At 40.4% G+C, this 15391-nt stretch overlaps 1 protein-coding gene across 4 annotated transcripts in view; it reads right to left on the bottom strand.

Annotated features, from left to right (window-relative positions):
- Positions 1–2710: 2710 nt before the first annotated feature.
- The window catches only part of cdhr5.S (cadherin related family member 5 S homeolog), a 28147-nt gene continuing 15466 nt past the window's right edge, over positions 2711–15391 (bottom strand). The window contains exons 9-15 of one of the 4 annotated variants that reach the window (XM_041591350.1): positions 14749–14846; positions 12909–13115; positions 11148–11264; positions 9679–9745; positions 7577–8419; positions 5413–5576; positions 2711–3872 (exon numbers count right to left, since the gene is read on the bottom strand). In XM_041591350.1, coding sequence (XP_041447284.1) covers positions 3372–3872; positions 5413–5576; positions 7577–8419; positions 9679–9745; positions 11148–11264; positions 12909–13115; positions 14749–14846 — 1997 coding nt within the window. In that variant the 3' untranslated portion in view covers positions 2711–3371. 4 annotated transcript variants of the gene reach the window in all.

The following is a 15391-nucleotide window of genomic DNA, read 5'->3' as shown; positions in this document are numbered from 1 at the left end:
TTTATATAAACTATAGTAGTATTTATCTGTTATCTACTGTGTAGCCTGTGCTTGAATGGCTGCCCCCATGGCTACACAGCAGCTTGTTTATATAAACTATAGTAGTACTTATCTGTTATCTACTGTGTATCCTGTGCTTGAATGGCTGCCCCCATGGCTACACAGCAGCTTGTTTATATAAACTATAGTAGTACTTATCTGTTATCTACTGTGTATCCTGTGCTTGAATGGCTGCCCCCATGGCTACACAGCAGCTTGTTTATATAAACTATAGTAGTACGTATCTGTTATGTACTGTGTATCCTTTGGTTCACTGGTTTATTATGGTGCAGTGGGTGCTCTCACTGTAGGATAGAATGTGCACAACTCATGTGTTAATGTGCGGTGAAACGCAAACACCAACTAACAGAAATACATTAAAAAAGGCCAGTGCCAGAGAACCTTACGTTGCAGTTGGCCTAAACCTTGAGGAATTACATGGGGTGATACAATAACAGGGCCTTTATTTGTGGCCTATTTCTAAGGACTGGATGTGTCTGAAACGCGTCAGGTGATGATGTGTCTGTTTTTTTTAATAGCCACAAATAAAATTGAATTTTAAATTTTCATGGAGGTGCAGTCCATTTTCATCTTGCCGATTTAGGTGGGACCCCTATACACGGAACCACTAACAAAAGGGGACTAAATTCCGCAAGGCACAACTAGATCGGATTAGTGTTTTATTTGTAGTAACCTGTACCAACATATCAGCAGGTAACAATCACTGGTCATCTGTTATTATAATAACCCCCAAGAAGTAGCCACTCTTGACTCCCAAAGGTAACTAAAATAATACAATTAAAGAAACTTACACTAGTCTGTCATTTATTTCAATTGTTGTAACCATTAAAAATTGCAGTCAAGAATTTAAAGTGCAGTTGCCAATTGCAACCAATCAGGAAGACCCTGTTTATTACGAATTGCCAGAATGCGTTGAGTAACTTACTGGCGCTTTATAAATAAGCGATGCTCACTGATCAGTCATATAATGAACGCACAGATCTGAAGGTCAACTTCCATATTAACGGTAATATTTTTTTAATTCAGACAGGGAGATGTTTTTGGAGAATGCCTCCACTCAAGCTTTTGTTGGTAGGGCTTCATGAATAAAAAAAATTATATTCGTTCTAAATAGAAGTAAAAAGTATAGCGGTACAATTGTGACTAGTGATGGGCGAATTTGTCCCGTTTCGCGGAAAAATTAGCAAATTTACAACGAAATTCGCAAAACGGCGAAAAAATTGCGAAACGCATTGAAGTCAATGGGTGTCAAAATAATTTTGATGTGCGTCAATTTCGCCGGCCGCGACAATATTTATAAGCCTATATATTTTGCAATCTGCACATTTGATGTATGTATTAGGACAAAAAAATTTTCCTTAAAGGAGAACTAACCCTCCCCCTACCATAAGCCCCCTTAAGCTTCCAGGCATTGTCCCCCTCCCCACGATGTGCTTTAGTGTATAAAAAAAAACTCCTTTAAAAAATTCTCACACTTAAATACAGAGAAGCGCAGCGGAGCTCCCAGTCGCCATCTTGCGGATCTTCGTGTAGTCTTCAGGTCTCAACGCAATGGGCAGTTGAAGCCCGATTTCTGACTTGGCCCAACTGCTCATGCGCCGGCAGGCTTTGTGACGGCAAAGAGACTCGAAGACTACACGAAGATCCGGCAATACTTTAGTGTAGTTCTCCTTTAAGAAAAAAACAGCTATTGACTTTAATGCATTTTGACAAAAAAGTCAACTCAAGAAAAAAACAGCCATTGACTTAAATGCATTAGCAGAAAAAAGTATAGCGGTACAATTGAACACTCAGGGGCCGATTCACTAACTTCGAGTGAAGGATTCGAAGGTAAAAAACATAGAATTTCGAAGTTTTTTTTGGGCTACTTCGACCATCGACTACGACTTCGAATCGAGGATTCAAACTAAAAATCGTTCGACTATTCGACCATTCGATAGTCGAAGTACTGTCTCTTTAAAAAAAACTTCGACCCCCTAGTTCGCCATCTAAAAGCTACCGAAGTCAATGTTAGCCTATGGGGAAAGTCCCCATAGGCTTGGCTAACTTTTTTTGATCGAAGGATATTCCTTCGATCGTTGGATTAAAATCCTTCGAATCGAACGATTCGAAGGATTTTATCGTTCGATTGAAGGAATTATCCTTCGATCGAACTATCTGCGCAAAATCTTTCGACTTCGATATTCGAAGTAGAAGGATTTTAATTCCTAGTCGAATATCGAGGGTTAAACCCTCGATATTCGACCCTTAGTGAATCGGCCCCTCACTGTCAATTTGTATTTTGGCTGCTGGGGTCAGGGACTAGTGATGGGCGAATTTGTCCCGTTTCACCGAATACAGAGAAATTCGCGAAACAAATTTGCAAAACACATTGAAATCAACGGACGTCCGAATAATTTTGACGTGCGACAATTTTTATTTTGTCCAAATGCATTGAAGTCATTGGACGTCCGAAGAATTTTCGCACGCAACCATTTTTTTATGCGCCCGTCTATTTTTGACGAATTTGCGTCTGGCAAATTTATTCGCCCATCACCATCAGGGACCCCGTACAATCAGGAAGGATTTTTAAGGCTGGAAATAAGCAGAACAGAAAGGCTAAAAAAAAACAAAAAAAACATAAAATAAATAATGAAAACCAACTAAAAAGTTGCTTTGAAATAAAAGATATTACATGTCATTATAAAGGTGAATATCCACTTTATGGACTATGGTTTACAATACAATTATACTGGTAGGTGGGTATTGATAAGGATATTTACCATCCTGATTCTCATTCAAGTCAGAAAGGGGAGTAAAGCTAAAGATGGTTTACGTCAATGACAGTTTTGAATGTTATTAAAGAATATTTTTTACTAGGGTGATTACAATGTACATTGGCAGTCAATAATACAGGTATGGGACCTGTTATCCCGAATGCTCGGGACCTAGAGTTTTGCAGATAACGGATCTTTCCTTAATTTGGGTCTGCATACTTAAGTCTACTAGAAAATCATATAAACATAAAATAAACCCAATAGGCTGGTTTTGCTTCCAATAAGGATCAATTATATCTTAGTTGGGACCAAGTACAAGATACTGTTTTATTATTACAGAGAACAAGGAAATCATTGTTAAAATTTGGATTATTTGGATAAAATGGAGACTATTATTTCCATAATTTTGGAGCTTTCTGGATAACGGGTTTCCGGATAATGGATCCCATACCTGTACCTCTCAAATGCCTTCTAACCAATGTAAATTCACCTGGTCCCCAATGTTTAAAGCCAACACATGGCATAGTCAAGATAGTGTGTAGTATGGGACTATATTTAAAGTTGGGAGAAATTATCAGAGTAATTATTATCATTGTTCATTCCAAGGAAGTTGGGGCTTAGTTGGTCTTCATCATCATCATCATCATCTTGGTTATATCCTTCCTCAGTTTCACCATCATCAGCTTCTCCTTCCTCGACCCCCTGAATCACTACAACCTCTGGTGTGGCATCTTCCCTAAACCACACAGATTTATATCCTGGATCTTCCTTAAACTCCTTTGTGAGGATGGATTTCACTTCTTTCTTGTCATCTGGGTCAGAGCCTTCTTCTGGCTTCTCGGCATGAGGAACATTTGATGGCTCCGCGTTTGCAAATACATTTGCAGTAGAGGCCCCTAAAACTAAATCTGGTACAAATGGATCTTTGGAAACGGTATTCTCAACACCATAACTGATACTGGTAGGCATTACTTCAGCCGAACCAGAATTAGGATCATCTGCATCATCATCATCATCTATGAGCTGTTCAGTCCTGTCTTCAGAACCTCCAAAGTTCTAGAAAGAATGAGATGGTAAAATTGTTCAATAATGCAACAACTGAAGAAGCCTGAGGGACTAAAACTGATTATAAATTAAAAGATAGTTCCATCAGTAAACCCTCATTTCACAAATTTGACTGTCATTTTTGTTTTCTAAAATAAAAAAAAATAATTAAAATTGAAATATGCTCCAGCCAAGAGTGAATTTGTGTTTTGAATTGGAATTGTTTGGCTGTATCTCATTGTATATATTTATTTATATATATGCATATGTGGTTCAGGGCTAGCCATTTATGAAACGTAAATCATCAAGGTTTACAAAAGGAAAATAAAAAGGAATCCATTGGTGTCCAATAAGAGGGGGTACCATGTCATGTAACAATAACAACTCCCTAAGGCTTTATACAAGTGGAATTTTCACCTCATTTAGGGAATTATTTTTGGAAACATGGAAATCTTTGTAATCCCCCCATGACCAATAATGCTTCCAGAGCCACTGGCCACCAATAAAGGCCTCATGTCTGGAGTTAGGGTTACGAAGATAAGCAGGGTCAGACTGGAGTCTTGGGGCCCACCAAGGATGCAAATGAAGGGCCCTCCTGGCAGTCCTCGGGGCCCCCCTCCCATCCTCCAAGTCTCAGGCCTGGCGCGCAAATTCGCGAACACGTTGCAAACACATTTCACCGCGTGTAAGAGCGAGCAACACATCGCAGGTTTATTTCTTTATGGGGCAGGCGGGGGAGCAGGTCTGGGCCAGTTGCAGGCCATGATGGCCAGGGAACACCGGGTTTTTTCCCGGTGTCCCGCCGGCCCAGTCCAACACTGAAGAGAAGGTGCCTTGGGCACTTCACTACTGGGGCGCAGTTTACTGGGCCCCCATTTGGCATCCCAAGCTTTTCAAGGGCACCCGTCACCCTAAAATTTTTCCCCCATCAAAGGTGTGGGCTAATAAAGTCCACACTTTGGTTTGGGGGAAGAGTTTTTTTTAAAATTACCCCAGCCAGTGATAGGACACCAACACCGGGAGGGAGCTCCTAGTGTGAGCTGCCGTGTTGAGGCTCAGGCATGTGCATAATAAGTGCCGTGGCTTCCATGGTATGGGCCTTAGAGAAAACCTAAAACAAAGTACCAGAAAAGTTCCGGAGGCCTAGCCCGAAAACCCCTACTTTTTACTTTAAATTCAGTAAAAGCCTATTGGCTCTTAATGGTCACTCTCGGGTCAGAAATTCAGAAGCTATGCTCCAATTTTTTGCATTGATGAGATCTAAAAAGAATGAAAGAGGCTGTCTGCAATTTTGGATTTATGCCATTGAACTAAACCCGTGCCACTTGCCTGTTATAAAGTGCTAAATATTTCTGGGTTTCTTTAATGAGTTTATTATAGCTTTGCAGCACACATGCAACATTTGATACTATTAGGTGAATTCACTATTTAATTGGAACATTATAGGGATACAGTGACTTTTCCCAGACTTTTAAAGAGCAACTTTGCTTTTTACGATGTCACACATTGCCTCCAGACAAGAGGAAACACAGTACTTATTTAAATGACTTACATCGCCAGAGCTTTTGCTCATCCTGTTTCTTATTTGGTCTCCGTAATGCTTATGGATGAGGAATCCAAGTCCAGCTAAGCACAAGGCCAGAATCACTCCCAGGGTGGCTCCCAGGGCGGCCATATCTGTGGCACTGTAACCACCTCCTGGTACCTTATCTCCTTCTGATTAAAATAAAATATGGTGAATTGAGACATATGAGAATATGGTGAATTGAGACATATATTCTAGGTAAGGGCACATAGAGTAGGAAAAGTAAATATAAAACAGCAATTAGAGTACAGGTTAAAACTGTTACAGTAATAAGAGCACACATAGTAGACCAGTGATCCCCAACCAGTAGCTCGTGAGTAGTAGAGATGTCGCGAACTGTTCGCCGGCGAACTTGTTCGCGCGAACATCGGGTGTTCGCGCTCGCCGGAAGTTCGCGAACGTCGCGCGACGTTCGCCATTTTGGGTTCGCCATTGTTGGCGCTTTTTTTTGCCCTCTCACCCCAGACCAGCAGGTACATGGCAGCCAATCAGGAAGCTCTCCCCTGGACCACTCCCCTTCCCTATAAAAACCGAAGCCCTGCAGCGTTTTTTCACTCTGCCTGTGTGTGCTGAAGAGATAGTGTAGGGAGAGAGCTGCTGCCTGTTAGTGATTTCAGGGACAGTTGAAAGTTTGCTGGCTAGTAATCGTTTTGATACTGCTCTGTTATTGGAGGGACAGAAGTCTGCAGGGGTTTGAGGGACATTTTAGCTTAGGTAGCTTTGCTGGCTAGTAATCTACCTTCTACTGCAGTGCTCTGTATGTAGCTGCAGTGGGCAGCTGTCCTGCTTCTGATCTCATCTGCTGACTGCTGCAATAACAGGCAGATTTTTCAGATACATTTTTGCCCTTGATCCCCCTCTGGCATGCCACTGTCCAGGTCGTTGCACCCTTTAAACAACTTTAAAATCATTTTTCTGGCCAGAAATGTCTTTTCTAGATGTTAAAGTTCGCCTTCCCATTGAAGTCTATGGGGTTCGCGAACCGTTCGCGAACCGCTCGCATTTTTGCGCAAGTTCGCGAATATGTTCGCGAACTTTTTTTCCGACGTTCGCTACATCCCTAGTGAGTAGCATGTCGTTCTCCAACCCCTTGGATGTTGCTCCCAGTGGCCTCAAAGCAGGTGATTATTTTTGAATTCTAGGCTTGGAGGCAAGTTTTGGTTGTATAAAAACCAGGTGCACTTCCAAACAGAGTCTCAATGTAGGTTGACAATCCACATGGGGCTACTAAATGGCCAATCACATCCCTTATTTTGGAACCGAGGAACATTTTTCATGCTAGTGTTGCTCCCCAACTCCTTTTACTTCTGAACTTTGCTCACGGGTTCTAAAGTTTGGGGATCCCTGTACTAGACATTAACAGAAGTCATAGAAAGAGCATAGTAAGAGCACCACTGAAAGCCTTAAGAAAAGAGGAAAATGAGAATGGAATGTAGAGTTAAAAAACAAAGACACAGGGTCCAGATACATTCACAGACATGTCTACCACTTCTGGAACAGGTACCACCAAGATTACTTGTATAAATCAATATACAGTATTTGTGTGCCCCATTGATGTCATGTTAGTTGAAGGATTCAGGCTTCATCCTGTGAGAGTAGGAGCCAGGCAGGTAAAATTATTGTGAATGTTCATTGGCAACAGGCTTGTCTAAGAAGCTCAACCTCAAGCAGAGAACTAAGATGAACTAGAAACAAAGTTATATCCATGTTTTTAAAAAGGGAATCCAAAAAAATATATAAAATCCCTCTTGCATATATAACAACCACCAATAAAGCTGAGCTGTCCCGATTGTGTCCTTTCCCAAGAGCAGCCAAAAGTAATCAATAAGCTCTGCGAGGGAACATGGCACCAGTCCAACAACAACAGCAATATTCCTGACATTAGCATGTGGCCAGACTCCATATTGTCTTATTTCCGAAAAAAATCTAAATTGGCTGATGTTTGGAATAGATTATGAGACCCAACAAAAACAATCTACAGAAGAGTTTATATGACATTTAGACTATGTGAACGAGCTAGATGAAAAAAAATCTTTAGTACTAGTCCCAAAAGTGCTAATTGTTGCGGTACCTGTTCCAGGAGTAGTACTTGTTGTGATAACTGCCCCTGGAGAAGTAGTTGTAGTAGTACCTGTCCCTGGAGATCTAGTAGTAGCTGTTCCTGTCCCAGGAGTAGTATTTTTTGTGGTACCTATCCCTGGAGAAGTGGTTGTAGTAGTACCTATCCCTGGTAAAGTAGTTGTGGTGGTATCTGCACCTGGAGAAGTGGTTGTACTAGTACCAGTCCCTGGAGATATAGTAGTACCTGTCCCTGGAGTGGTACTTGTTGTGGTACCTGTTCCTGGAGAAGTAGTTGCAGTGGTACCGGTTCCAGGAATTGTAGATGTAGTGGTACCTGTCCCATGAGTGGTGCTTGTGGTGGTACCTGTCCCAGGAGTGGCAGTTGTTGTGGTTCCTTGTACTGGAGAAGTAGTTGTAGTGGTACCTGTTCCAGGAGTTGTAGTTGTAGTGGGGCCTGTTCCAGGAGATTTAGTAGTAGTGGGGCCTGTTCCAGATGTTGTAGTTGTAGTGGTTCCTGTTCCAGGAGTTGTAGTTGTAGTGGGGCCTGTTCCAGGAGATTTAGTAGTAGTGGGGCCTGTTCCAGATGTTGTAGTTGTAGTGGTTCCTGTTCCAGGAGTTGTAGTGGCAGTTGTACCTGTTCCTGGGTATTTAGTAGTGGTGGGGCCTGTTCCAGATGTTGTAGTTGTAGTGGTTCCTGTTCCAGGAGTTGTAGTGGCAGTTGTACCTGTTCCTGGATATTTAGTAGTGGTGGGGCCTGTTCCAGATGTTGTAGTTGTAGTGGTTCCTGTTCCAGGAGTTGTAGTGGCAGTTGTACCTGTTCCTGGAGATTTTGTAGTAGTGGGGCCTGTTCCAGATGTTGTAGTGGTACCTGGTCCCAGAGTTGTAGTTGTAGTAACTGTTGTGGGTGCTACACCTAAACACCATAGAAACACAAACAATAAATACGTCAGATACGAATTTCCGGGAAAAATCAGCCGCGTTCGAAAAAAAATTTGACACGCGCATAAAAATTGTCGTGTGTCAAAATGATTCAGAAGACCATTAACTTTAATGCATTTGGACCAAATAGTCGCACATATAAAAATCGACGCGTTTCAATGCGTTTTACTGATTCGCCGTTTACTAGAGGGTGGGCATATGGGTCATATCTGTTGCTTTTGAATCTGAGCTGAATGCTGAGGATCAATTACAAACTCACTGAACAGTTATGTCCCATGTGGCCCCCCTTATAGTCACTGACTAACTCAGAGTTAGAGAGCTGAAAAGCAGGAAGTAGTGTTCTGGCTATTATGTTACACATCCACTCACTCCAGCCTTTATACATTACATTTTTGCCTAACTAACTATATTAGAAACATGTTTTATTATCTACTTACCCAGTTTATATATTTACACTGAACTGTTCTTTTAAGGACTTTACAGTCCATTGATACGTATACATTTGCAGAAAACTCACCACAATCGCAGGTGGGACCAGGTACACATGCCCCAGACCTTAAGCTTAGGGAGTAGGTCTGGGGCATGAGCACCTATAACTTCTGTTAAATTGACAAGATGGCGCAAATTGGACCAATGTAGAATAGATGCTGCTTTTATTTTATTTTTATTTTTTTTAAAGAATATGTACATCCTTGCAGGGAGCACAAAAAAAGCCTTAATGTTAAACCCTTACATGGTGCAGAGAAAATTAACAAAGTTAACTTTGTCGACACAAAGGGGCCCGTTTTCTGAAAAAAGCAAAAAATTTGAGATTTATCAAGTGAAAAAAAAAACCATGAAAGACTTTCATGCCAAACTTCTCCAAGTAAAAGTTGTCAGGTGCTATAAAAGTCAGCGGGAGGCGTGCTGATCCAGTTGGGCCATTTTTAAATCAAAAAGAATGTTAGAGGTTTTCAGATTTCATTTTCGCTATGAATTGTCCTCTAAAAATCAGATTTTTAGAGGATTGTTCAGCGCAATTTTTTGTTTGTAGTTTTTAAAATCAGAACTTTTAACAAAACTGTTCCTGTTCATTTTGAGAGGGAACATTTTTGTTTGTCTTGTAAATCTAGTGCAGAGAGAACAATTAGAAATACACTAACGATGTAGCGCGTGTGCAGAATCAGTAACTGGATTCCCCCTGTCTGTTGTTAAGTGTTACATTCCCCATGGAGAGCAAGAAAGAATACATACTCGGAGTGATTTCTACTACGACATCAGTGGAGTCCTTTTCTCCAGTTGTGGTGTCTTCTGCCAATACCTGTGTGAGAAAAAGTGTTTCATTTATTTTTGTGGTTTACTTTATTAAAACCCAATGTCAGACTGGGGCAGCAATGGTCCCCTAGATAACCTATTATCAGGGGCCCAACAACCAATATCAAACTATTGCTCTCCTAGACACACGTGGAGATTCAGGGAGTTTTATTCGCCTGGCGACAAATCAAATCCGAACCGAATCCTAATTTGCATATGTAAATTAGGGGCGTGGAGGGAAATCACGTGACTTTTGTCACAAAACAAGAAAGTAAAAAATTTTTCCCCTTCCCACCCCTAATTTGCATATGCAAATTAGGGTTCGGATTCGGTTTGGTATTCGTCCGAATCTTTCGCAAAGGATTCGGGGGTTCGGCTGAATCCAAAAAAGTGGATTCGGTGCATCCCTAACCTTTATCCCCTATTAATAACATTGGGATCATATCACTGACCTTCCTATATATTTATCTTTATTCCCTATTAATAACATTGGGATCACTGACCTTCCTATATATTTCTCTTTATTCCCTATTAATAACATTGGGATCACTGACCTTCCTATATATTTATCTTTATTCCCTATTAATAACATTGGGATCACTGACCTTCCTATATATTTATCTTTATTCCCTATTAATAACATTGGGATCACTGACCTTCCTATATATTTATTTTTATTCCCTATTAATAACATTGGGATCACTGACCTTCCTATATATTTCTCTTTATTCCCTATTTAATAACATTGGGATCACTGACCTTCCTATATATTTATCTTTATTCCCTATTAATAACATTGGGATCACTGACCTTCCTATATATTTATCTTTATTCCCTATTAATAACATTGGGATCACTGACCTTCCTATATATTTATCTTTATTCCCTATTAATAACATTGGGATCACTGACCTTCCTATATATTTATCTTTATTCCCTATTAATAACATTGGGATCACTGACCTTCCTATATATTTCTCTTTATTCCCTATTAATAACATTGGGATCACTGACCTTCCTATATATTTCTCTTTATTCCCTATTAATAACATTGGGATCACTGACCTTCCTATATATTTATCTTTATTCCCTATTAATAACATTGGGATCACTGACCTTCCTATATATTTATCTTTATTCCCTATTAATAGTTTTGTGCTTCAACCACAGCCCTTTAGCAGTAAAGATCTGTGTCTCCAAAGATGCCCCAGTAGCTCCCCATCTTCTTTTCTGCTGATTCACTGATTCACATGCTCTGTGCTGCTGTCACTTACTGAGCTTAGGGAGCCACTCACAATATACAGTACATATAGAATAGAAATGTCACAATATGCATACATTAATCATGTTCATTGGTTTTAAATAAAAATGAAAACCTTGAACAACTAAGAATAATGAATGATACTTACAGAAAATCTTATTGTAGCCGGAGAACTAAATAAAGCATTATTTTTTATATATCCATCCCGGGACACTGTGAAATCAGTTGTGCCATTGATTGCATATGTTAAAAATGGATTAATCCTCTGAAACACAAAAATTCACATTCAGATCAGACTTTTGTATGCTTGTAGTTCATTTACCAGACCAGTTGACATGTTTGACACGATAATGAAGTGCTCAACCCCTGTGTTCCGTCTCGTCAGACCAGGTGCTTAGTGGTCAATTACCCTCTCTGCCATGGGTTGAAATCATATATTCAGTCCATACGACCATAGCACACTGACAAACAGGTTTCTGTTGCGTTTCAAGTGTTTTATTGGCTCATTACAGTAGAAAAAGGCAACGTTTCGGGCCGCACAGGGCCCTTTATCAAGCTTGATAAAGGGCCCTGTGCGGCCCGAAACGTTGCCTTTTTCTACTGTAATGAGCCAATAAAACACTTGAAACGCAACAGAAACCTGTTTGTCAGTGTGCTATGGTCGTATGGACTGAACAGTTGACATGTTTGGTCACCTGACGCATTTCATGCCTCTTTCTGGCACTTCATCAGAGATCCCTCTGATGAAGTGCCAGAAAGAGGCATGAAATGCGCTTCATCAGAGGGATCTCTGATGAAGTGCCAGAAAGAGGCATGAAATGCGCTTCATCAGAGGGATCTCTGATGAAGTGCCAGAAAGAGGCATGAAATGCGTCAGGTGACCTAACATGTCATAGGGTAGGAGTACATCTGTAATGGATGCCTGTTTGTTGTTTTAATCACCCCAATAAAGCTGGATATTTGATTTTACTCTACACGTGCGGAATGGTTTTCTCAACCACTATATCCCCTAAATATTCCAATTACTCTGATGTGATGCCTGTGATTCATCTCAATGGGTTGGAACAGACTGGGGGGCTGCGCAGCACGCGTGTGCATGTTTTGCTGCGGCCACTCACAAAGGGGAGGCTGTGGCAGTGAGAATTTTGCAAATCTGGGTGCGGATCTGGGCTGTTGGGACCCATCGGGTTTATTCCCGGTGCCCCGCCGGCCCAGTCCAATCCTGGGAACAGACAGTATCACACTTAGGGGCCAATTCACCAAGCTCGAGTGAAGGATTCGAAGTAAAAAAACTTCGAATTTTGAAGTGTTTTTTGGGCTACTTCGAACATCGAATGGGCTTCTTCGACTACGACTTCGAATTGAAGGATTCGAACTAAAAATCGTTCGACTATTCGACCATTCGATAGTCGAAGTACTGTCTCTTTAAGAAAAAAATTTCGACCCCCTAGTTCGCCATCTAAAACCTACCGAACCCAATGTTAGCCTATGGGGAAGGTCCCCATAGGCTTGGCTAACTTTTTTTGATCGAAGGATATTCCTTCGATCGTTGGATTAAAATCCTTAGAATCGTTCGATTCGAAGGATTTAATCGTTCGATCGCAGTCTTTTTGCGCTAAAATCCTTCGACTTCGATATTCAAAGTCGAAGGATTTTAATTCCCAGTCGAATATCGAGGGTTCCCAGTCGAATATCATTCCCATTAGTATCTGCCCCATTAGAGCTTACAATTTAAGTTTCTTATCACACAATTTTACAAGGATTCCCGTCTGTTGCCTAAAGAAGACATGGATCTTCTTAGCTTTTATTAAGGCTATATAACAACTGTAAGAAAAATATTAAAACAATAAATATTAACAATATAAAAGCCTGTGACTCCTGCTACAAGGAAGATTTACCCGTTACCTACATCTGTAAAATCTCCATCCGCAGCGAACACTTGTAGGGGTCTGTTGGGGCTACTGGAATCGGTAACTAATGTGCCAATGGCAGAGTGAGCCGGGATTGTTCCTAAGTAATTTTTCTTTTCAAACGTTGGAGGATGGTTGTTTTTTTCCACAACTTCAATCTGCACCGTGGTCGTTGCATATTTCAGCAAATCATCAGCTTGGGCAGCCTAGGAGTGACATAGAAGTCCCAACAATTTAATACCACAATGCTGAGTGATAATATGTATAGTATGAGTTCCATGTTCCCTTAGTGATCCCCAACCAGTAGCTCATGAGTAACATGTTGCTCCCCAACCCCTTGGATGTTGCTCCCAGTGGCCTCAAAGCAAGTGATTATTTTTGAATTCCAGGCTTGGAGGCAAGTTTTGGTTGTATAAAAACCAGGTGTATTCCCAAATAGAACCTCCTGTAGGCTGCCAGTCCACATAGGGGCTACCAAATAGTCAATCACAGCCCTTATTTGTCACCCCAAGAACATTTTTCATGTTTGTGTTGCTCCCCAACTCCTTTTACTTCTGAATGTTGCTCACGGGTTCAAAAGGTTGGGGATCCCAGCCTTACAAAGTATCACATACATTATAAATGATATACCCAATTTTCTTGAAGTTCTATGAAAAGGTAGCGAATGATACTTGTGATAAGATATGGTAGAACTCTTCCATAAGGTTAGGTGGATTGCTCGCAAGATTCAATATAACATTTTAAAAAGATAAAATCAGTGGCGTAACTAGATATTACTGGGCCCCACAGCAAATTATTTTTCAGGCCCCCAAATGTCTAGAGTTTGACCTGTTTTACCAATATTTATTGAAATTGTATATGAATTAGGGCCTCATGGGGCCCCTATACCTCCTGGGCCCCCCTGCAGCCGCAGGGTCTGCTTCCTCTGTAGTTACGCCCCTGGATAAAATATACTAACTTGGGGGACACATTAATCAAAATAAATATTTATATTTATATAATAAAAAAGTCCGACCAAACTAGAATCCACAAATGGACCTTATTTATTATTAAAAAAGCAAAACTTTATCAGTTCGGGGACAAACAACAAAAAAATCGTGCACAAAAAGAGTTTTTTTCCCCTGAATCACTCGATTTTTCAGGCTTTTTCAGATTTTCGGAATGTCCAAAATAGTCAGCTTTTCTGGCTAAACCCAGTGCAGACCACAGAAACTTCCAAATAGGATAGGGACGTCTTCCATTGACTTATATACCACCTCGGTAGGTCTGAGATGTCAAACTTTAGGATTCTTACTTTTTCCATCCTCGGGTATAATAAATCTCTAAAAAATTTTGAGTTTTTGGCATTCTGACTTTAATAAATAACCCCCTTAGACATGAATTCCTTCAGTTAGGCTTAGGCACAAAAGGTGCTTAAATCTGAGCTTTTAGAAATAAATATTTGTGTAATTGCGTGGACATAATTAATTCTTCAGATTGAAAGTGACCCAACCCCCCCCTTAGCTTGTTCCATTGGGAAGTTATGGATTCTGGGTTTCTTGTGTACCACTCACTATGGACTTCAAGTCCCACAATCCATCTCTTTACAATGAAACAAGGTGAGGGTTGGGTTGGATCACTCTGGGAGCCTAAAATGGTTCCAGACATGATTTTGTTTCAATCTGGGGCATCAGATATTTCTGTGGGAAATAAAAATGCATTTATAGTTAGTTCTGGTAGTTCAGCAAGTGTTTATGCATCTTTTCTACACAAACCCAACTAAAATTAGCATCAGTATAAGCAACTTTTGGTCTAGTCCATCTGCCCCTTCCACTACCTGTTTTAACAAGTTCTACTTACCATAATCTGCAACAATATTATCCCCAAATTATCTGCTGCTCTGGTCATCGTTATATTTCCACTCGCACTATCCACAGCAAATATTCCTCCAGTATTCTCTGGGAATAAATATGAAAAAATTGTAACATCTCTGCTAAATCAGGGAAATCTGGAAACACAAGACTAAGGGACACATTTACTTAGCTCGAGTGAAGGAATAGAATAAAAATTACTTCGAATTTCGAATTATTTTTTTGGCTACTCCGACCATCGAATTGGCTACTTCGACCTTCGACTACGACTTCCACTTTGAATCGAATGATTCGAACTAAAAATCGTTTGACTATTCGATAGTCGAAGTACTGTCTCTTTAAAAAAAACTTCGACCACCTACTTCGCCACCTAAAACCTACCGAGGTGCAATGTTAGCCTATGGAGAAGGTCCCCATAGGCTTTCCTAGCTTTCCTAGAAAATCGTTCGATTCGAAGGATTTAATCGTTCTTTGTGCTTTTTAATAATTAGGAGCACGTAGATGAAGGTCTATGGGCCAAACACAACCTTCTAATGTAACAGTGCCCACAACCAACGAAAAAATTGTTCACTAGCATCGATGTCTATATTTGTATATATTTTTAATTAAATTTTTTTTGTTTTTTGTTTACT

The sequence above is a fragment of the Xenopus laevis genome, chromosome 4S (genome assembly GCF_017654675.1).
Source record: "Xenopus laevis strain J_2021 chromosome 4S, Xenopus_laevis_v10.1, whole genome shotgun sequence".
In the NCBI taxonomy this organism is placed as follows: Eukaryota; Metazoa; Chordata; class Amphibia; order Anura; family Pipidae; genus Xenopus; species Xenopus laevis.
Note: the sequence above shows the minus strand (reverse complement) of the source record. Positions and strands in the feature narration are given on the sequence as shown.